We start from the raw sequence: 21,577 nt of genomic DNA on the forward strand, positions 1-21,577 counted from the left end.
CAAATCATGGCTTCTGAGCCCTCGTCCACAAGTATATGGGTATTTTTTAAAACATATTATTTTCTCTGCGTTTTGGCCTCCCTGTCCACACCAAAATGGCATTTCATGTACTTGAAACAAGGCTTTTGGAAAAACCCCTTCCAGGGCAGAGAACAAGACGCGTGGAGCCTTTGGAAATCTTTGACGGTGATGACCTCAGAAACACAGTTTGCCGCAGCCTCGTCATTAACAAGCCAAAGCTTTAAAAATATTTGCTTGATTTGTGCAAGTGACACCTTGTTTCGAAGCTCTGATTCTCCACTTTCGAATGACCTGATAAAATAAAAAAAAACGTGAAGCGGCACCGAAAGTACCTTAAAATCTGCGGTGGGTCACATTTTGCATTAACGGCAGATGAGATGAACTCCTGTTTGCAAGCAAGAGGGAGGCAGTGAGTTGGGAAGGCTCGGCTGAAGGAGTCATGAGCTGGATCAGACAGCTCTCCTCCCCGACCCGCTTTAGGAGGTCCTCCCGGAGCCGTCCCGAACCGCGGGACCTTCCCACCCAATCGCAAAGTCCTCCTCTCCCCTTTCTCCTCCTCTCTGCACTCCACTCCCTCATTCAGCCAGCCTGATGCTCTTTGCTTTCGCCTTTCGAGCTCTCTCCTTTCTCTGTTTCGATCCATTCCTGTCAACCCTGTGCAGCGACTTTTTTTCCCGACGTTTCTCCCACCGCAGTTACCACTTTGTGTGTGTTCATCCAGGGCAGGACACCTCCCTCTTTCGTGCCCACGCAGGCTATGAGATTCTACAATTTACCTGCCACAAGTAATGTTGGAGGACCTGTCCCCCGAGTCCGAGGGTAAAAACAAACTCAGAATCCAGAGCTGGGCCTGGCGTCCGCTGCGCTGGTGTACTCTCCCTGTGCGCCAGCCTGTCGTCTCCGTTTTTCCGCCTCCTCTTATTTGAACACGTCGCTCTCGTGACATTGCTCTTTCGCTCACACCTCGCCCTTGCATTTCTCTGCCACTTTTCAGATCACTTTTTTATTTAGGTGGCTCTTGTTGGTTTTTCAAATTCTCTAATCTCTTTCCTCTGAGTCACTGTCTGAAGTTCGGTCCGTCAGTCTGCCGCTCTCCCATCGCGTCTCGTTCACTCCGTCCTTCCGGTCCTCTGTTTCCTTTTTTTGTTCTTTTTTTTTTTTCTCCCGCCCTGAGAACCTTTTCCTCCACCGTTCTTTGTTCCTTGTTTTTCTTCCTTGTTACCTTCTCCCGTTTCCTAGCCTTTTTTCTCTTCTCTCCTATTCTATTTGTCCCCTCTCCCTCTTCCCAGCTGCCGCTCTCCTTTTCTCTGCACCATCTGAGAGAATGCTTGTTTCTACTAGGGGGAACTGGGGAGGCACGCGGCCTTCCTGATGCAACCTCCTGCTATGTGATCTGTTTACTTTGGCCTGTTTACTTTTTCGGTCTTAAGACTCCGTGGTCAATAAGTAACCGCCATTCTCTTCTGGGACCTCCACGGGTCCATTTTGCAAAAAATTGATAAAAATACTGAGGAGAAATGCGTAGTCGCAAAAAAAAAATGTAGCCAGTTAGGGAATAGTATACAGCAGTTTTAGGGTTTAATAAATTAATATTAAAGATTTGTTTTACCCGGTTCTGCCGGCTTGTCCCATGAGAGCGGCGGACGTGGCTGAGTATGATTCTAGTACACAACATGCTTGATGACATGTGTTCTAGTAAGTCAGCACTCACCCAGCCACTCCAGTAGAAGCATGAGATGACGGAGTGTTGTACAGCTTTGCGGTGTACAGTATGTGGAGGGAGTACTACCGGTAGGAGAGGTTGTCTCCAAGCCCAAAGCTCTAAAGTTCAAATCCCCAATATGTTTACTGTAACCCCGACCCGCTTTTTCGAAGTTTTGATCAACGGCTGACATTTCTTCTTAAATGTAATTGAAATTCAATATAGCTTCATGAAAGTTGTTCCAAGCATTGCTCATCACAGCTCAAGTCAATTTATCGATCATGACTTGCAGTCATTTCGGACAGATAATGACTAAATATACACTAGTTATCTTAGACTGCAAGTCTGGAAAATATTCAATACGGCCCAAGTATAAATACGGTGCTCAGGCTCACGGTGAATGGAGGTAATGGATCCGGTACAACATAGATCAGTATTTCTGGAGAACATAATGTGACATCTGGGAGACACCTCAAAGAAAAACACAGACTTTCAAAGTTGTTGTTTTTTGATGAACAAACCGTGTTGCAATGTGAGAGGACTGTGAGATAAGCCGCCTCGTGTCAGGCGGTTTGCTCATCTTCCCTCTCCTGTAGTCCAGGTTGACGAAAACCGCACCTATGCTTTTGTAAACACATTTCTACTGAGATCACTTCATCCCTCTCATAGGACACTGTGTACCTGGACAGAAATATTTCATGGGAACGGGAAGTGAAGCGAAGGGAAGGTGTTGCGGGGCACAGGAAACATTGTTTTGAACTTGAAGGACGTTGTTGTAATAGCCTTTTGCTAATGGCTGAAGCAGAATTTTGCACAAATATGCATTCAATTTGACCTTGTTGCTTGTCAGGGGCAGACATAAGTACAGCAAACTGTGAGATTTGTGTGATCCATCATCCAAATTTAACACGCTGTGTTGTGGTTTATAGTTTCTGCCTCCAAAGGTTGATTAATGTTTTTGAGCGCGCGTGCACGTGCACGTGCTGTCCCGGTGGCAGGTGACTAAGTGCACGCCACCGCGGGGCCAAAGCGCTTCTGGCAAAGCGCTGTCGTCCGGGCTCCCTCACGCGGACCGGCTGTGATTTAGTGGCGGTCCGAGCAGTCGCGGCAGAAATACGACTCGCTGCGTGTTCCAACCTGCCCCGGTCTTCTTCTTCTTCTTCTCCCTCTCTCGCCGTAACTCACCTAAAATACACTCATCAAGTGCTCAGTGGATTAAGTCGGCAGAGCTCTCCCATCTTTCACTCTAGCTCCCAGGGTTTTTTTGGGGGTTTTTTTCCCCCCTCGGTTCCCTGTCCCTCATTCATGATCATATAACCAGTGTGGGAAGCAAATTTTGTAGTTATGCTTTTCTGGCATCATATCTTTTATTAAGCGCTTTGTTCTTCCTATTAAACTTTTCTTAGCGTCAGGAGCCTTAGCTCACCGCCTGCAGTTCTCAAATGAAGGATTTCAGTTTCCAAGGTTTATTGTCCATCACAAACCACGGTTTCCTGCAGTGCTAACAATTTGTTATCCAAACTAAATGCTAATCAACAAATCAACAATTTCCAGCTGAACTGAATCGTAATTCATAATTCACTCAAAATATTACAACAGACTGAAAGGGAACACAAATATGTACACGCAATAATACATGCTTACATTCTCAGGAATGCATGGCGGAGAGGTTGGATGGTGGAGCAGGGAGACCTGCAGTTCTAGGTGGGGGCCTCATGTAGGGGCTTGAAGCACACCCGTCAGCACTCGGCCACCCAGCACGGGGGATGAGTTGATTCAATTGTAATGAGTGTTCTGTCCACCGGGGGCTGCAATTTAGACGCATGAAAGAATTCACAGCACTTCCCGTGTGTCTCCTCGTCCAGGTTCTGCATGCAGAAGAGCGCCAAGCTGGTGCCAGGGGTGACGCTAGACCTCATCGAGAAGTAAGTGCCACTCCACAAGACAAGTCGCACAAGAAATTCAGCAAGTTCTCTCTCCATTCTTAACACTGATATTTTCGCTCATTCTGTTATTTCCTTCTCCCTCCCTCAGGAGTGTAGCGCCAGATAAAGAAATATATGATCTTTCTCATGTCTCTCTCTCTCTCTCTCTCTCTCGTTTTTTCCGGCACTTCCTCTGTTTTTCCCTCCTCCAGCGGTAATTTTCCGCCTTTTGTTTCTCCCCCACATTCGGTGCGGCGGTAGTTTGGCGGATTTAAAGCTTGTACCTTTCTTCAATAAAGCTCACATTTCTTCTCCCGGTGTGGACCAGCCGAGCATGGAACGTCTCTCGCTCTCAGGCACATGCTCACAAATTGATATTTCTACTCCATATGGATGTGATATCTGAAGCCTTAGCAGTTATTCAGTACATTTGGAGGCAGAGGTTTTTTTTTTTTTGTTGTTGTTTTTGTTGTTTTTTGTGGTATGCCCCTGCATGACGTTAAAATACCTCAAGGTGGTGAAGTTACAGACAGCGCTTCAGCTGCCTCCTAATTACTTTGGGTATTTCCCTCGCCTGGTATCTACTTGTTAAAGCTGCACATTCTTTGCCGATCGTAACGTTTCCGTTGTCGCACTCCGTGTCTCCGCGTCTCAGGTAACACTTCTACACATGCACACAAACCGCCACGGCCTTGTCATTCTCTGGAGTTTAATTAGTGTTTGGCTTCGGGCTCCCTCAGAAAGAGTCTGTGAACGTGCTCCTGACGCCCCCATCACCGCCCCTCATTTATTTTTCTTAAATGTTTTTATATTTTATTTTTCAGTCCATGGACTGAATCCAGTAGTGACACAAACGGGAAGGTTTCACCCGGACTGCTTGGTCATGTATGACAGGAAAATATGTGTTGCCATAAAATGGATTAAACGCATGTTTTCCTCATCAATCCACACACCCAACCACATCCATGATGACGAGGTGAGACGTTTTAAACATTTTGCAAAATAAACATTTTGTTTATTTTAAAAACATTTTGTTTATTTTAAAAACATTTTGTTTATTTTAAAAACATTTCGTTTATTTTATTGCAAATATTAAATAATATAAAAACACCTCATCTCCTTGGAGATGGAGAGGGTTTCTGTGTACGGTAAAAATGTCACAGTGCTGTTACTGCTCCAACTCACGTGCCAAGCACCTTTGGCAAGGAAAGGCTGAAACCTCTACCTCATTTATCTCTCCTTTCAATTCTTCTATCTCGTTTCCACAAAACCACATACAGTCTAAAGGAGCGTTGGCATAGCGCTGCGCTCTGATCTCCATTACTGCGCATTGGTTACTCCGTGCCGGACCAGCGCCGGGAGAAGCGCGGTCGCAGCGCTGCTCGCCGTCCGAATTCCCCCGAGCCCTACAACCCTTCCTTACAGATTTATCGGGACCTGGGAAGGAAATCCCAGTCACGGAAACAAGTTACCTTCCTAGGGGGCAGACCAGGGATGTTTAAATTCAGTGGAGATTAGTGATATAGTATGACCCATGGCCAATAAATATTACCTACAAGACATGATCACGGCTAGTTCCTGTCACTGTCATCGAAATAAGACGTTTCATGTAATTATAGTTTTGCTGTAGCAATATTATACAGTGGTACCTCGACTTACGACTGCATCTACTTACGACTAATCCAAGATACGAGTAGCAATAGTCGTGAAAATTTGTATCGACTTGCGACCGACTGCTCCAAAATATGACCGTGGACATTTGCAGTTGGCGCGTCGGCGACCTTCGTCGTGCATGTGCATCGTGTGTGCATGTAGTTCGTGGCTTATTGAGATTTTTTTCATATTTATTGTGTTTGTGCTGTGTATTTTGTTTATTTTCACCCTTCATGATTTCATAATTTATATGGGAAAAATTGCTTCGACATACGACTGTTTTAACATACGACCGTTCTTATAGAACGAATTACAGTCGTAAGTCGAGGTACCACTGTAACATACTTTACATTATATACTCACATTACATATAAGCCATCCAAACCTATTCCTGTTGCAGAAGTAATGACAGTAGTCTAATTTTCACACCAATCGATAATTAATTTCAGAAGATATAAGATCCTTGGTGAAAGCCCCAGCTCTGCATCAGCGCTACACCAAGCGACGAGTGCAGGATTTACCGCGTCCTATGTGAAAGCCCCATCACAGAATTATGTTCAAAAATTCTAATCACATGGCATGCCAACTTCACAAAGGTCTGTACGTGTGCTTAACTTTGCTGTTATTAGATCGAACAGGGGTGAGTCGGTATGACAGGGTCGCGAGACGTCTTGACTTTTTCTTTTTTTTTTTTAGCGGTCGCCAGACAAAAATGTTGAGAACCCCTGGTCTAGACCAACCTCTAGAATTGCCACCTCTCAGTGAAGGAGGGCTGATTTCTAAATTCACTCAGTTTTTCGTCGGGGCTGTGTTTGCATATGCTTGGGCTCGTTAGGACCTGTTGGGATCACACAACGATGGCCCATTAAGTGCAAACAAAAAGGTACAATCAAAGAAATCTTACGTCTTGAAATGCCCTCTCCGAAATATCCGAAATATTCTTGATATGTATATATTTATATCCAGACAGGCATAAAACATGAAAGCTGATACCGTTATATACTGAAAATGGTGATATTCAGTTGTAAGATTATCATACCGTGTGAAAGTTTCATACGTCACATCCCTATCCCAAACACTACTGTGATGTACATTAGCACCTCCCAAACAGATTTTTACTGTAACAATATAGGAATCTTTTTTTGTCTCATTCATTGTCTCAAGCTCATTCAGTCATCACAGAGAACACAGAGGAACATTTTGTCAAAGCTTTGTGTTTATTTTTTTTCAAGCGCAGTGTGAAACCAGATGAGAATGGAACACTATTAATTAGATACCGTGTGTGTGTGGCGTGTGCAGGGGCGGTTTTAACAGATGAGAATGGCACACCATTAATTAGAGTGTGTGTGTGTGTGTGTGTGTGTGTGTGTGTGTGTGTGTGTGTGTGTGTGTGTGTGTGTGTGTGTGTGTGTGTGTGTGTGTGTGTGTGCGCGTGCGCGCGCGCGCGTGTGCAGGGGCGGTTTAAGTGATTTGGAGGCCCCGGGCAAAGACCAATGTGAGGCCCTTCTCCATCAACACAGTCATAGCTAGTGAACAAAACCTATTTGGAGGCAGCTCCTTTCAGTTAACAAAGCCACAGAACTGAAGGACAGACCCAAATGAGAATTCTAACTGAAGAACTTCAAATGACCTTCAGTCAGTTAGAAGAAGACTCTATGGCAAGAAAGAAGATTCAAAGTATTTAATCTTTAATTCTCTCAAGGCAAAAAAATAATCCATAGTTTTAGATAAAGAATTTGAACATCCACTATTCTTTAGGCGTGAAAGTCCAAAGTAAGTGTGTGTGTGTCTGTCTGTCTGTGTGTGATAGTGTGTTTGTGGGTGTGGGTGGGTGGCGGGGTTTTCGTTTGAACATAATAAGCAGGGGTCTGGGGGTCCTCCCCCAGGAAATGTTGAGCATCCACCACTTTAGAGTTGGATCAATTGTGATAGTCATTATAAGACCTTCTGGCAAATTACCGTATTGACCCAAATATGAGACTTTTTTTTTTCCCCCAGAAATACGTCTGAAGAAGTGGTGTCATCTTATATTGTGGGCATAGACTTTAAACGTCAATGTACGGTACAATAAAAAATCAATTGTGTGCATTAGGAGGATTGTTTCAATCTATTATGGCGCACACACCCTACAACGCCAACGCACCGTGCTCATCCAATCCACCACTTGCTGTCGTAATTTACTGGGAACCCGACATTTTCCCCACACGGGTGGTTTAAAAATAAGCAGGCAGCTCCTGTGTGCCTTTCTGCCCCTACCGATCCCACTGCGCCCAATGCCCGGTAACACCCGCTCACATCCCGCATTTGTCATTAGTGGGAAAGGTTACACGCGGGTTTCAGTCCTGGGTCAAATGATCCTGCGATAGACATGGGTTTTTATCGGTTCCAGCTCCGATCGGCTCCGATGTAAACGGGACATGCGACGTGCCTTGATGTTCGGGACGCTGGCACGTTAATAGACAGGAATATACGTGTATCATTGGGTGATTTAATATCCTATTTAGAATCTAATTTTTGAAGTTAATTACTTTTTTCCTGCATGGGGGACCATGAAATGTCCTGAGTGGCTCTCCACCGGCTCCGAGCCACTCCAGCACCGCCCCAAGCGGATCTCCGAACTGGAGGAGCGTCTCCGCTCCCCGTCGCTCAAGCACCCGTGCTTGCACTTCCTGTATAGATATATATGAACCATCCAATTGTTTTTCGAGCCTCTTTTCCGGCGTGTTTGCGATTTCGAACGTGACACACCAGAGAAAAAAGCGGCATTTCTCCTGTCAGTGGGAAAGGCATTGATTAGCTATTTTTGCCGGTTTACCCGCATTTACAAAAAACCCGGGTATACCTGATCATTTTTGTGTTAAAACGGTATCACTCAGTCAGACTCCAGTCAGCTTGAGCTAAGCTTAGCATGTTGTTGACGGTTTCTTAGTGGAACTGGACTCTTGCAGTCCATGCCGGGGGAGTGCACGGTGTGCGATTTGTGCCCGGCGCGCAACCTGTCAGAACGCTCGCTCGGTTGTGGTGCGGGTCCAATATCACAATTGTTTTAAGTGATATAAAATTAGATTGCAAATATCTAATTTTACGGTGTCTCTAAGTTTAACGGTCGGGGGTTAAATCCCATGTTTCACTGCTATTTTGGTTGGTACTGGCCGGGTGAGTGTCCGACCTGGATTGGATTAATATTATTAATACTATATTCATATTATCTGTGTTATTGTCCTTTTAACGGGGTTTTATCACCGTTTCACTGCTCGGGGTGTGAGGCGTGCGGGAATGCTGCGGCTGCTGCAGCTACTCGGTTCCCCAGTCCGTCTGAGCGGCCCTTAGAAGTAAGCTTTTTGATAGTCTGACTGTTCACTTGCTGCTTTATACAGTATATCCCATCAATTGACCGGTGCCACTGGAACGACATGAGACATGTTATTCACTTCACCTTTCAGTGGTTTTAATGTTGTGGCTGATCAGAGGGGGGAACAGTTGCTGATCCTCAGTTTACATGCTGTGCAGAAATGAGATTTAAGGGGCTGTTGGATATGAGAAATATACCCGAGTGTGGGGGACTAAACATTCAATATTAAACCATTACATTTAGAATGCTGGGGGGAATGGGCTTTTTAGTAATATCCCAACTGAGGTACGCTCAGTAGAGTAGTTCCAATAAAGCCAATAAATTACATTGGAGATTTATAAATTTGCATCATGTTTAGGGCTGGGCCATATGTTTATAGTATCGTTTATGGTCTATCATTGGTTTTATGCTATTAATGGATAGGAAACTATGATCCAACATTTCTCACTTTCCAAGTTGTTTATACATTTAAGTATTATTCAAGAATAATATTTGAAAACATTTTGATATGTATCAACTAGACCTTTCTGATATCAGATCTGAGCTTAATTCAACTATCCCATGAATGCAATGCAATTTAAAGGGCATTAAACTGACATTAAAAGGTGGACCCTTTGTTTTTTAATGGTTGCTCTGCTGCGTTGGAAGTTGGATCAGCTACATTGACAGAAATGAGATATACCAATTTTCAGGAACTTAACTATCTCTCCTGCCTTATTACGTGTCCACAGTTACTCACTGTGTGCGTTGAGTGTTGCCCAAGCTGATATGACTCAGGAGAGTAATGGCTGTCACTGACTAATGAAATCAATGGGAATCTAAGCTCTTCTGCCATGTGAAATCGCGACAACTGTTATCTTATGGTGCACATTTAAAAAAAATATATAAAAATGCTTAAAAATGTACATCTTTTAATATGCAAAGATTATGATATTAGTAGTAATTATAATATAAAGAATTATATAATAAGTAATTACTTACAAATTAAATTACTAATTACTTCACAAAGTTTTTCCAACAGATGCGTATTGAACTGTAGAAAAGTAAGCTGACTCCATGACAAACTGTGATTTTCTAACATTTTTCTTGCTGCTGCCTGTTAGGACACACTTATGCACTGACTTTCTATAGTCAAGGCCATCCTGCGCATGAGCGCCAGAGAAATGCCTTACAAACCCTCCTGTGCCGCCTCCTTTTCAGGGAAGAATTGGCTTCAAATCTTTGACCACAATGAAATCTTTCGTATATATATTTTTTTATTCATTTCACTGTCCCCGTCCTTACGTTTCCTGCTCCCACATACATCCAGATTAGTTCTGTCTGTGACTCAGGTCTCCTCATAAAAACCCAAGTCACGACACAGATTCTCTGTCATTTTATTCAGAAAACTCACACACACAGGTAAATAATTGCTCACTGCTTTTATTTTTTATCACTTTTTTTTTTTCCTTTTCTTTCATCACGCAGACTCTCGCACACATATACTTTAATTTTGCACGTGGCTGGCATGAGTGCCGTGTGTGGTTCCTTATTCAGAGCCTCTGACTGGACTCGTGCCTCTCCAAAGACCCCCCATGGTGGGGCAGGGCAGACCCCCGAAGCTCAACAGGTGATGCTGTGTCTTGGAACCCTGCTGGGTGGAATTCACAGGAGTCTGTCTGTTTATTTACTTGGTGTTGCGGTTTGCCGTTGTGTGTAATTACCACTTGCATGACTAATGTGCATGCGCCTTCGATTGACGGATAAAACCTTTGTGTTCTGTCGGGGTGGCATGATGCAACAGGAGCTTAGTACGACGGTCGCAGATAGTTTATGTAGGAGATGTTGAGTCCGCGTGGGCGCGCCGTCATCAGGATGCAACTCGCTGTTAGAGGGACAAAGATGAGTGGTCTCTATTAATGTGAGGCTGCTCGCTAAGCCAGCAACTTAAAGCTAGGGGTGTCATTATTCTCCAAATCCACAATTCCATTTGGCTTTCTATTTTAAGGTTGAGATTCGATTTTTTATTTTTTTTTTCACAGGACTGACGGCTATGACATTGCGAGACTATCGAGTCTTGATTTGTAAAGATAAACACTTGTTTCTCAATAAGTAACTTTTATTTGAATAATATACAATTATAAATTATCACAAAAATATGGCATTATTTAAACAACACGCCTGAACAGTTCAGAGTTTTATCAAAACTAGGCTCTAGAATAATAAACGATAACTTATCACGCTACTTTTAAGTTACCCACCAAAATAAGCACAGAAAAACAGATGCTATTTTTGCCTGAGGGGAACGCTGGTAGTAAAAGGGGAATTACTACCTCTGTCTTTTCTTTTATCGGCTCGGTCGTAAACGCTCACCTTGTGCCTCGTACCGCGTCCGCCGTATCGGAGCAGTGGAGATCCGCTGGTGGGCCGGTGCAGCGTGCGTTGAGGGGCGCAGTGTACGTTGAGGGGCGTGGCGTGCGTTGAGGGCCCACCGAATTTCATGAAAGTCGGTTTCGGAGCCGGTCCAGCCGCAGCAGAGGGGTCCGCACACCCCGGCGACACTGCATTTGCTTACCGGCGGGTCTCGACCGCCCCAATAATGGCGACCATGTTGAACAATTGCGAAGCTGCTTGTGATTTCGACACAGTTCATCTGGGAGGGACACTCCTTTCGATGGATTTTCTATTTCGAATCTAAATCGTAACGCCACTACTTATAGCTGTTGGCTGTTTTCGGGAGCTGCCCTCTGGCTGCTTACCCCAGGCATCGTCTCCACTGACTGCAACTTATTGTTATTATTTATCTTTCAAAATTGTATTGATTCCATTTTGGCAAATGATCATAACGCGTGCTCTCAAGGAAGTCAAATGTTAGATCCTCTGTCTTGCATAGTAGTTAGGAGATTTCTTAGTGATCCATTTTTTGGGGGGGTTTTCTACATTCACATAGAATCACCTTCCATATAATAATAATAATTGTGAGTTTCCTGCCCTCCCTTTAAAGCCCTTCTTATCCTTTTTTCCTCCAGCTAAAATTTGATTTGGTGTCCAGAGGTCAACTGCCTTCCCAGCGTTGTCTGTGGTCCATCCATCGGTAACATTCAACAGCCGGCGTAGAAACCGTGTAACAATGTGTGGCGGTAAAACAATAACAAAGCTTTACTTAGATGATTTTTATCAGAGACTCAAACGAGTTGTGCAGGTTGTTTCGATTCCATCCATCCCTTTTATTCTGGTTGATGCTGCTGACTTTTTTATTATTATTATTTTTTGTATCTCTTTAGAAAATAACGTTATATTATTTTGCACTATGGGCGCTTCATATCCAGGTCTATTCACACACCTGTGAGTAACGCATATAAACAAGAAACTTTGGGCTTAACTGATAAAATCAGCACACTGATTATGACAACAAGCACCGGGTAGATGTCAACATTAAAGCAAGCCATGCTGATCACAGATTCAGCATTATCATTCACTGAAGGGAAAAGAGTCCTGTGACTTCAGAGGAGTATCGCACAGCAACGTTACAGCGAACAAACGCAATCATTTTGCAATGACACACACACATCTGTGAAATAAACAACGATTGGAAGATCCATCTTGATGGGTTTAGTTTCGGTAAAAGTATTCCCAAAGATAGTAGGTGTTCCACATGCACCGGTTTCTTCTTCCTGGAGGCGGACCGTACTATGCGCAAGGGCCACCGTGACGCACGAAAGCTGAGAGTCTCAAAGACAGCCGACATTCCCTCATCCGCCCGCTCGCTCCCTCCCGTCTTCTTCCTTCTTTTTTTTTATTGTTTTTTTATTTTTTATTTTTTTTGTGACCCAGTTAAGACATTGCTTACATCCCACTCATACATATTATTTATATGGGATTCCCTTAAAGAAACGTCATCGCACAGATGCGCACATCTGTGAACACCTAAATCCCGCTGCGACAACTCCATCCTCAGGGAAACACTGCTGTGCCCCTCGGAGGTGGATGTGTCTTGTGAAGGAGAAAGTTTATACTCTGTTCACCACTAGAATTATTACTGTGACTTTCTTTGTGTCTCTCTCTCTGTGCTATGCGTTTCTGACGTTCTAGACGTGTAGCCCTGTGTAGCGCTAGAGAAGCGGCTGCTATCAAACGGCCGGCGACTCATTCGAGGATTGACTTGTGTGCTCATCACATCCCCGCAGTATTGTTTTCTGCGTGGTTGTTGGCTGTGCGGGTAACCATGGAAACCTCCTCCTCCATAAGGTCTAACAGTTGGTGCTATGAGGTCACTTTGGATGGCGCGGCGCCGTTGTCATCATTGTCCTCATCACAGCGAATGATTGGGTCTGACCTCCATGGGTGTCATTATATACGAGCACGGACTAAGATGATGTGACCGTTAGTTCTGAAAGGTATCTGTTAACCTAGCAGGTTGCCTAGCAACTTCTGCTTCACCAAGAGTAGTTTGATATTGCTCTCCCTCTTATACCTTACCTCCCCCTTTTTTCACATAGTTTAATTTCTCCTTCCTTTAAATGTTATATGTTTTTCCCCTTTGAAGCCTGTGGCTTTTAATGTTTCTCAAATGTGTAACTACTGTAGATATTCTTACCTTGGCTTACGGTGTTCAGGAGAAGTCAGGGACAGAGTTGTAGCTAATGTGATAATGCTCTGTGTTGCTAAGGCGATTACGGTCACGCCATCTCGGGCTCCGTTTGAAAACAGAATTCCCCGCATTAATTTCCGCGCCACCGCCGCTTTCCCGTCACACTCCGGTTTAGATCCCCAAGACCATGAAAGGAGTTCCTGCGAGAGCAGAACTACCTGCATGGATTTTTCTGATCTGAAATCTGTCGTAAAAAACCTTAAACATTGGTTTCACATACTGTAGATGAGAACGCTGCACAGCCTGAAGGAATAATGGAGGACTCTTCCACATAATTTGTTTTTTCCTTCAGTCTTTATCAAAAGTACACTGACCGTGTGAAACCTCAACCCTGTGCCGTGGATCGAGTGTATCGTTCTGCCCCTTCTCTTAAGTGGAAACCATTCTCTAAGGTTGACGCGTTTTCCTCTCCAGAAATTCTAGAAAGCTGCCATCAATCAGCTGCTGTGGCAGACTCTTATCAGAACTAGAATTACTTCCATTCTCTTGAGTATAGCCGGTGACAAAATGTATTTAACCCGGGTGATTGATGCTGACAGGCCAGAAGGCACTTGCACAATAAAGAATTGACACACCAGGCTTAAAACAAAAAAAACCTAATGGGACCATACATTTATTACAGATGATGCTCATACTTTACAAGTTTACCTGCAGAGCTGCAGGAGAGTGGTGAAACAGTGGGAGTTGTACCCTGTTTTACCCTGTTCTAATGTCCTTTATTTTACTTTTTTTTTTCTACCATAAACACATTATTCCAAGCATTTTCTACCTGATAGATAGAGTATGATAATGAGTTAGTTGATTTTCAACAGATCTTGTCCTGTGAGTTCTTTTGCTTCTATTTACCGCTTCCCCTGCAATAACGAAGCCTCCCCGCAGGGTTTAATAAAGTGCTAATCGAATCCCCCGTCTAATCCAATCCGGTCCGCCGAGGTGCGTGCTTCAGTGAGAGACTCTCAATAGCAGCGCTGAACGGTGAAATTTAATGTTCTACGACGTGTCGAGAATCCACAAGCGACCGCTTGAGAGTTGAAGAGACGATGCTGACACGTGTGTGTCTGTGTGTGTGTGTGTGTGTGTGTGTGTGTGTGTGTGTGTGTGACTTTAGGATCCCTGGCAGACTCAACGACCGGCGCACCCCTCTGGGAGAGCTCAACTGGATCTTCACAGCCATCACTGACACCATCGCCTGGAACGTGCTGCCGAGAGGTGAAGCTGCACTCACGGAAAACAGGAATACACACACACTTGTACTGCACCAATATGCCCAAAACAACACCCTGACACAAAATGATTCTAGTAAAAGTGGAAGTACAACATTAACATTTTTAATTAAGTAAAAGTATATGTGTCTAACTCTTAAATAATGAGAGATAATAACAAAAAATGATAACTCTTAAATGTACGAAAAGTAAAATCACTCATATCCAGTGCTCTGATGTAACAGACGCTGATTTAACAGACATTTCATTCATCATTTTATTTTCACAAGATGGTGCCATATCGTCGACATATTTCAAACTCCTCTCCAACTTTGGGGTTTATTTAGTTTTTTGTCGCCATTTCTCAGTACCTTGGTAACATATGCATATGCTCTTATGCAGTATGATAGACAAACACTCGTAGACATCAGAACTTCAGTGGAAACTCTTTTTTTTTGATTATTTGGGTTACCTGAAAAAAGACGGTGGTGCCGGCATAGGAGACAAGGGAAGTGCTGGGGCTCCTGATCAGGCTGGGGAAACAGACCTCCTATTCCATTCTTTTAGCAAATGTCCAGTCCATGGCTGGATAATAAGCTGGATGATCTCAGAAGTAGGTTGGCTTTTCAACATGACATCAGGAATCGTAATGTTATGGTTTTGTCAGAGACCTGGCTAAACCCTTCGATTCCTGACTCGGCCATTGTTCCCGAGTGACATTCCAACTACTGACCAGAGTTGGGGAAGAGCAGGGTGGATGCGTCTGCTTCATGGTCAACAGTCTGTGGTGCTCAGATGTGGAGCTAATTTCTACGGGATGTTCTCCTAATCAAGAGCATATAATGATCAGCCTCGTTACCTCCCGAGAGAATTTACATTGGTCGTTCTCACAGCTTTTTACATTCCGCCACAGGCTGACACCACGCGCGCATTGGACGGGCTGTATGGCGTTATCGACAGGCACGGGACTTTAAGCCCGGAGGCTGAGTTGTTTAGTGCTGGTGATTTCAACCGCGAATGTCCTGTCTAAATTTCACCAACACATAGGCTGTCCTACGTGCAGCGGTAACACGCTTGACCATATTTACACTCAGTTCTGGGAAGAACATAAGGCCCTCCTATGACCTCCTTTCGGCAAATCAGATCACTCAATTTTGCAGCTCCCGGCCTACACAAACTAGACCCAAACAGGAAAAGCCTGTGTAGTGGACCATCCAACATTGGTCCGACCAATCAGATTCAATGACGACAACATTGATGCATTCACAGAATCAGTCGTCGGCAAGTGCATTGATGACGTTGTTCCAAGGGTTAATGTTCGAACATACCCAAACCAGGAGCCATGGGTAAACGGGGAAGACTGTGCTAGGCTTAAAGCTTGGACTGCCGCTTACAACTTGGGGGATCTCGACGAATACTGGAGATCCCGGTATGCACTCCGAAAGGCAATAAATAATTCAAAGAGGCAGGAAAAAAGTCCAACTGCTGTGGCCCCAACACAAAAAACACGTGGACCGGATTTAAAACCATCACAGATTGTAAAGGGAAAACCAACAGTGTTGAGGAAGTGTCTGCATCCCTCCCAGATGAACTGAACACCTAAACATGCTTTGAGGATAACACCCCTGATGTGGATTGTGGCAGACAACCACAGCAAATGGCTGGGGCTCCGCCGGTCTCATCTGGGCCGTGGGATGCCCCTGTCTTTCCTGCATAGTTCCTCTCCCGTTGGCGTTGGGCAGGGTGAACATCTACCAGCTGGGTCCTTTGGTGCCGGGGGACGCTGTCTCCCCTTTCTTGGCTGTACCCTCTCTGTCGCCTGTCAGCTCCCAGGGCGGAACGGCCACAGGCCCACAGACAGCTGCTGAAAGGTTTGGCCTTGGGTGGTGATTGAGGTTAGACAAGTGGTTCGGGGCGCTGATCATGGGCCCCTCCCCTGGTCGGGAAGGGACCTACAATATACTAGTAAGAGTACAATGGTGTAGACATCAAGCTTTGCTGGACTCTGGCTGTTCTCAGACGATGGTCCAGCAATGCTTGGTTCGACCCAGGGATTTGGTGGAAGCGTCACGGGTGGAGTTTCGGTGTGTGCATGGGTTTACAAGGGGATAAATCATAGGGTGAAGGGTGCAGTTAGTTCCCGCCAGTCACACTCCCTGATTTTGGGGACGGATTGGCCAGGGTTTAACACTTAAATGAGGGAGGCTGGGGGAGTCTGGGGGAGTCTGGTCACCGCAGTAAGGAAATGTGAATGTTTTGCGTGGCACTGCTAAGGGGTAGTTAGTGGTTGCTATGGGGTCCAGAATGGAGGATTTCCCACTGGGGTCTTCCCCAGTCCCAGTGGTCTCCTCTGCTAGGGCAGTTGCAGGATGATACCCTACACGTGGCCTTTGAGCAAGTAGTTAAAATCGATGGCATATTGGTGCAGCTAGACGCCATGCTCACTCACCAGTATTTCGACAGTCAGGAGAGGAAATAACCCAGTTTTTGGTTTTGAAAAGCCGCCGGGAACTGCTTTTCCTGGGTGCTTTACCATTAACAGTCTCAAACGAGTCTCAGATTTATCACCCTGGAAGGAGCAGGTGTCTTTATCTCTGGCCACCGTGGTGATCAAGGGGGATGTTTGGGCCGGAGGTTACAAAAATGGCCAATCCCACCCTGGCCCTTTCCAGTAACCATCTCTCGCCCGACCAGAGGGCGGATATGGCTGCGTTATAACAGCAGTTTTCTGATGGCTTCTCCCCCCTGCCAGGCCGCACGTACCTCATTCACCACCCCTTGGAGACGACCCCGGGGATGAAAGTACACTCCCGGCCGTACCGCCTGCCCGAACATAAACGCAACGTCCTGCAAGCAGAATTGAAGGCCATGCTGTATATGGGGGTGATAGAGTAGTCTACAAGCAACTGGTTTAGTCCTATCGTGCTGGTAGGTAAGTCCAATGGGTCGGTCTGCTTTTGTGTAGACTACCGAATGGTGAATGCGGTGTCGAAATTCGAAGCATATTCGATGCTCCGGGTCGACAAACTCCTTGACTGGTTCGACTTGGCTCGATTTTTTGGCTGGATTCAACCAAGGGCTACTGGGAGATTCTCTTGTCGCCAGAGTCCAAGGAAAAATCGGCTTTCTCCACTCCGTAGGGGTTGTACCAATTTGTAATGCTTCTATTCAAGTTGTCCGGGGCCCCAGCCACCTTTCAGAGACTCATGGACCATGGTCCTGTGTCTACACGGAGCATACGCAGCTGCCTACTTAGATGATGTAATTAGATTAAGTTATTATTCACACTGACACCTTGGGGGTGCCACATGCAGCATGTGGGTGCAGTGTTCCAGTCCCTGAGGCGGGCGGGGCTCTCCACCAACCCTTAGAAGTGTGCGGTTGTGCCGATGGCGGTACGGTATCTCGGGTATTACTTGGGTGGAGGACTGATCTGCCCTCAGATAGATAAAACTGCCGTGGCCACGAACAGTCCGAGACCCAAGACAGAAAAAGAGGTAAAGCAGTTCTCTGGGCTGTTTGGTAACTTTTTGGAGCTGACCAGCGCTTTGTTTGATTAAACTCAGAAAGGTGCGTCAGATTCAGTCCAGTGGACAGGAGAGGACAGATGTGTCAGACAGATGGCTGGGGGCAGTGTTGTCCCAGCAGGTGGAGGGCGCAGACCACTGATGCTGTACATCAGCCGAAAGTTCTCAGAGCGGGAGTCCAGGTACCGCGATGTTGAGAAGGCGTGCCTCACCAATAAGTGGGCAGTCGGCGCCCTCCATTACGACCTCCTGGGGCAGGTTCACCTCCAAGTCGTGTGCAGACCAGCTGGCAGATGTTTCCACAGACATCTTCAACCTATCCCTGCATCAGTCAATAGTCCACACATGTTTTTAAAAGAACACCATTGTCTTTTTAAACCATTGGTCAAACCACCAAGACACCATTGTTTCTTGGTACCCAGGAAAACAAAAGCCCTCTGTTTAAATGACTACCACCACATAGCACTCACATCTGTCATCATGAAGTGCTTTGAGCGGCTAGTCAAAACCCACATCACCTCTATACTGCCTGACACCCTCGACCCATTACAGTTTGCCTGCAGATGATGCCATAGCCCTCGCCCTCCACAATGCCCTCTCCACCTGGACCAGGGGGACACATATGTGAGAATCCTGTTCATTGAGTATAGTCCAGCATTAAACACCATTGTGCCCTCTAAGCTCATCAGTAAGCTCTGGGACCTACGATTCAACACAGCCCTGTGTAGCTGGATCCTGGACTTCCTGGCAGGCAGACCCCGGGCTGTGCGAATGGGCACCTATACCTCCTCCACACTGACTCTCAGCACTGGAGTCCCCCAGGGCTGCATGCTCAGCCCCCTCCTGTACTCCTTGTCTACGCACGACTGTGTGGCCACTCAGAGCTCCAACTCCATCATCAAATTTGCTGATGACACCACAGTCATCGGCCTGATCACCGGTAACGATGAGACGGCCTACAGAGAGGTGAGACCCTACATCATGGTGCCAGGATAACAACCTCCATCTCAACGTCAACAAAAACAAAACAGCTTATTGTGGAATACAGGAAGCTGCAGGAGCACACCCCGATACACATCAATGGGGCCACAGTCAAGAGTCGACAGTTTCAGGTTCCTTGGGATCCACATCAGTGAAGACCCGTCCTAGTCCCATCACACTGGCATCATCGTCTAGGCAGCGAGACAGCGGCTGTTCTTCCTCCACAGGCTGAGGAGGTTCGGCATGGATGGACAGGATACTCTGCAACCTTTATTGATGCACCATCAAGAGTATCCTGACTCTATATACTTTCTATAATTTTTTAAAAATACCTTTATTATTACTTTTTTTTCATCTTACTTACCTGCATTGTTTAAAAGAGCTTGGAACACAACAATTTCTTTGACAGCAATGACTGCTACTGCCTGTTTTGTTGTGCATTTGACAATAAAGAACTTGAACCCTTATCATACATAAAGTACTACTGAACCCTTTTTCGGTAGATGAGTTCCTCATGCAGACCCTGATTTACAATAAAATACAAAAAGATGAGTATTTTACAAGGATATGAACCACATTTTAAATATTTGCTTTGAAATGTAGTAGACTAAAACTCCAGTGTTCCTTATTACCTTCTACCCATACAAAGCATAGAGCATCATTGAGAAAAAAAAGTCTTCCTTGCGTAATTATTAAAGCAAGATCTTTTTAATGAGTTAATGATTCCTCATATCTCATCGGACAGACGTGCGCAGACAGGCGTTCCAGTCAGAACAGAGATGTGACAGCGCTGATAACCGCATAAGCTCTAACCCCCCCCGGGCTCCGCTGGTAATGAAGCAATCTCCGTCAGAGACAGTCCCTGGAATAGCGGCCCGCTCGCTGAATACAGTGCACGCACACACACACACACGCACGCACACACTTTTTCTTGTCCATACTTATTCTCTCTCCTTCTCTGTCTCTCTCCCTCTCTCTCACACACACACACACACAGACACACTCAAAACCTCCAGGGGATTTCTATCATGAGATTAGGGACCGACGTGAGATTGGCCCGGCCCCATTAAAGTGAATTAGGGAACGCATTAATGAGCCGATGAAATGTCATTGCCGTTCATTACTTTAATCTCGAGCCGCGGCTTGGTGCGCGCCGGTGCTCTGCATTCAGTAAACAAACAAACAAACAAAACAAACAAATGCTCTTCCAATCCTCCGCCCGGCCCCGACATTGATTCTCTCTTTTTACTGACTTTGATCCTTTCAACTTACTTGTCTTGTCGTGATTTCTCTCTTTTGTGGTTATTCCGAATTTCCAGTAATTTCATTAGCTTGTCACCCATCGTGGTCCCTCTCTCATTGTTCTCGCACTCTCTCTCTCGCTCCCTCTCTCTCTCTCTCCCTGTGTTTAGATTTGTTTCAGAAGCTGTTTCGCCAGGACCTGCTGGTGGCCAGCCTGTTTCGCAATTTCCTATTGGCCGAGAGGATAATGAGGTCATACAACTGCACACCTGTCAGTAGTCCACGCCTCCCCCCAACTTACATGCACGCTATGTGGTGAGAGACACACTCGCACACAGTCACACACACAGGTACGCATACTGTATATAGTACACAGATTGTCTAGGTATTATTTATTTATTTATTTATTTTTCCCCACAAAAAATACACATCGCTAGATGGATAGAATAGGCTATTGATCCTCAAAGGTCAGAATAAACATTTGCCACCATATAGCAACATTTAGAACGCAGATTTTCCTCCTAACATGATTATCAGGACTCCCACTTGGAGCATGTAACATTGAGTTAATCACTTATAAATACACAATATGTAAAATACATACGATAACTACAGTAGTAACCTAAAAGTACATGAATACATGGTACCATCTTGAATACACAAGCCTAAATACGCCTTTCAACTACACAATGCATGAAATCATGAGATACCGGTTAACCTAAAAGAACATCAACTACATGGTACCGTAATGGTACATATTGTCTAGAATAGATAAAAGAGTTTTTCACTTCCACGTGAAACATGCCAATATTGACATACTTTAACATATTTTAAGTGCTACAGGACACGGTTTCTTCTTTCATATGAACAGCAACTTGCCGATGTCTTGCACAGAAGGTGAAACTGCAGTTTCAGAACATATTGGGCAAAAGGTTTGACACTGGAAACGGCTTCTACCGCCTCATCGAGCTCTTTCTCCGTCCATTCTCATTACCAGCGTTGTCGGGAAACAGCAGATGAGCTGAAAAGAGCTCCTGTTGTCCACTGACTTCACACATTTCTGTGCGCTGCGTGAGGAACTATTATCTCCGTCCCTTTAAAGCAGCATTACCTTACTTTTGGTATTTGCGCCCCTGCAGTTTGAGCGCAATTGTACTTTTACACCACGATCGTATGACTCAGTCCAGTGTCCATAGAGAATTAATTTTACTGGACAAATTGGAACCGTATCGGTCACGTTTCAATGTCAACAGTCTAGGTTACCTAGGAAATTGAACATACACCTAGATTACTGCGGCCCTTGCGTGGACCTCGCCGCTTCCCGTAGTCTTGGACTGAGTGC

The 21,577-nt window shown here is 45.2% G+C and overlaps 1 protein-coding gene across 1 annotated transcript in view; it reads left to right on the forward strand.

Annotated features, from left to right (window-relative positions):
- The window catches only part of rptor (regulatory associated protein of MTOR, complex 1), a 163,874-nt gene that overhangs the window by 72,097 nt on the left and 70,200 nt on the right, over positions 1-21,577 (forward strand). The window contains exons 8-10 of the mRNA XM_079998650.1: positions 3,589-3,648; positions 14,392-14,492; positions 20,406-20,550. Coding sequence (XP_079854776.1) covers positions 3,589-3,648; positions 14,392-14,492; positions 20,406-20,550 — 306 coding nt within the window. The remainder of the gene's footprint in view (positions 1-3,588; positions 3,649-14,391; positions 14,493-20,405; positions 20,551-21,577) is intronic.

This window comes from Zeus faber (genome assembly GCF_960531495.2).
Source record: "Zeus faber genome assembly, chromosome: 4".
In the NCBI taxonomy this organism is placed as follows: Eukaryota; Metazoa; Chordata; class Actinopteri; order Zeiformes; family Zeidae; genus Zeus; species Zeus faber.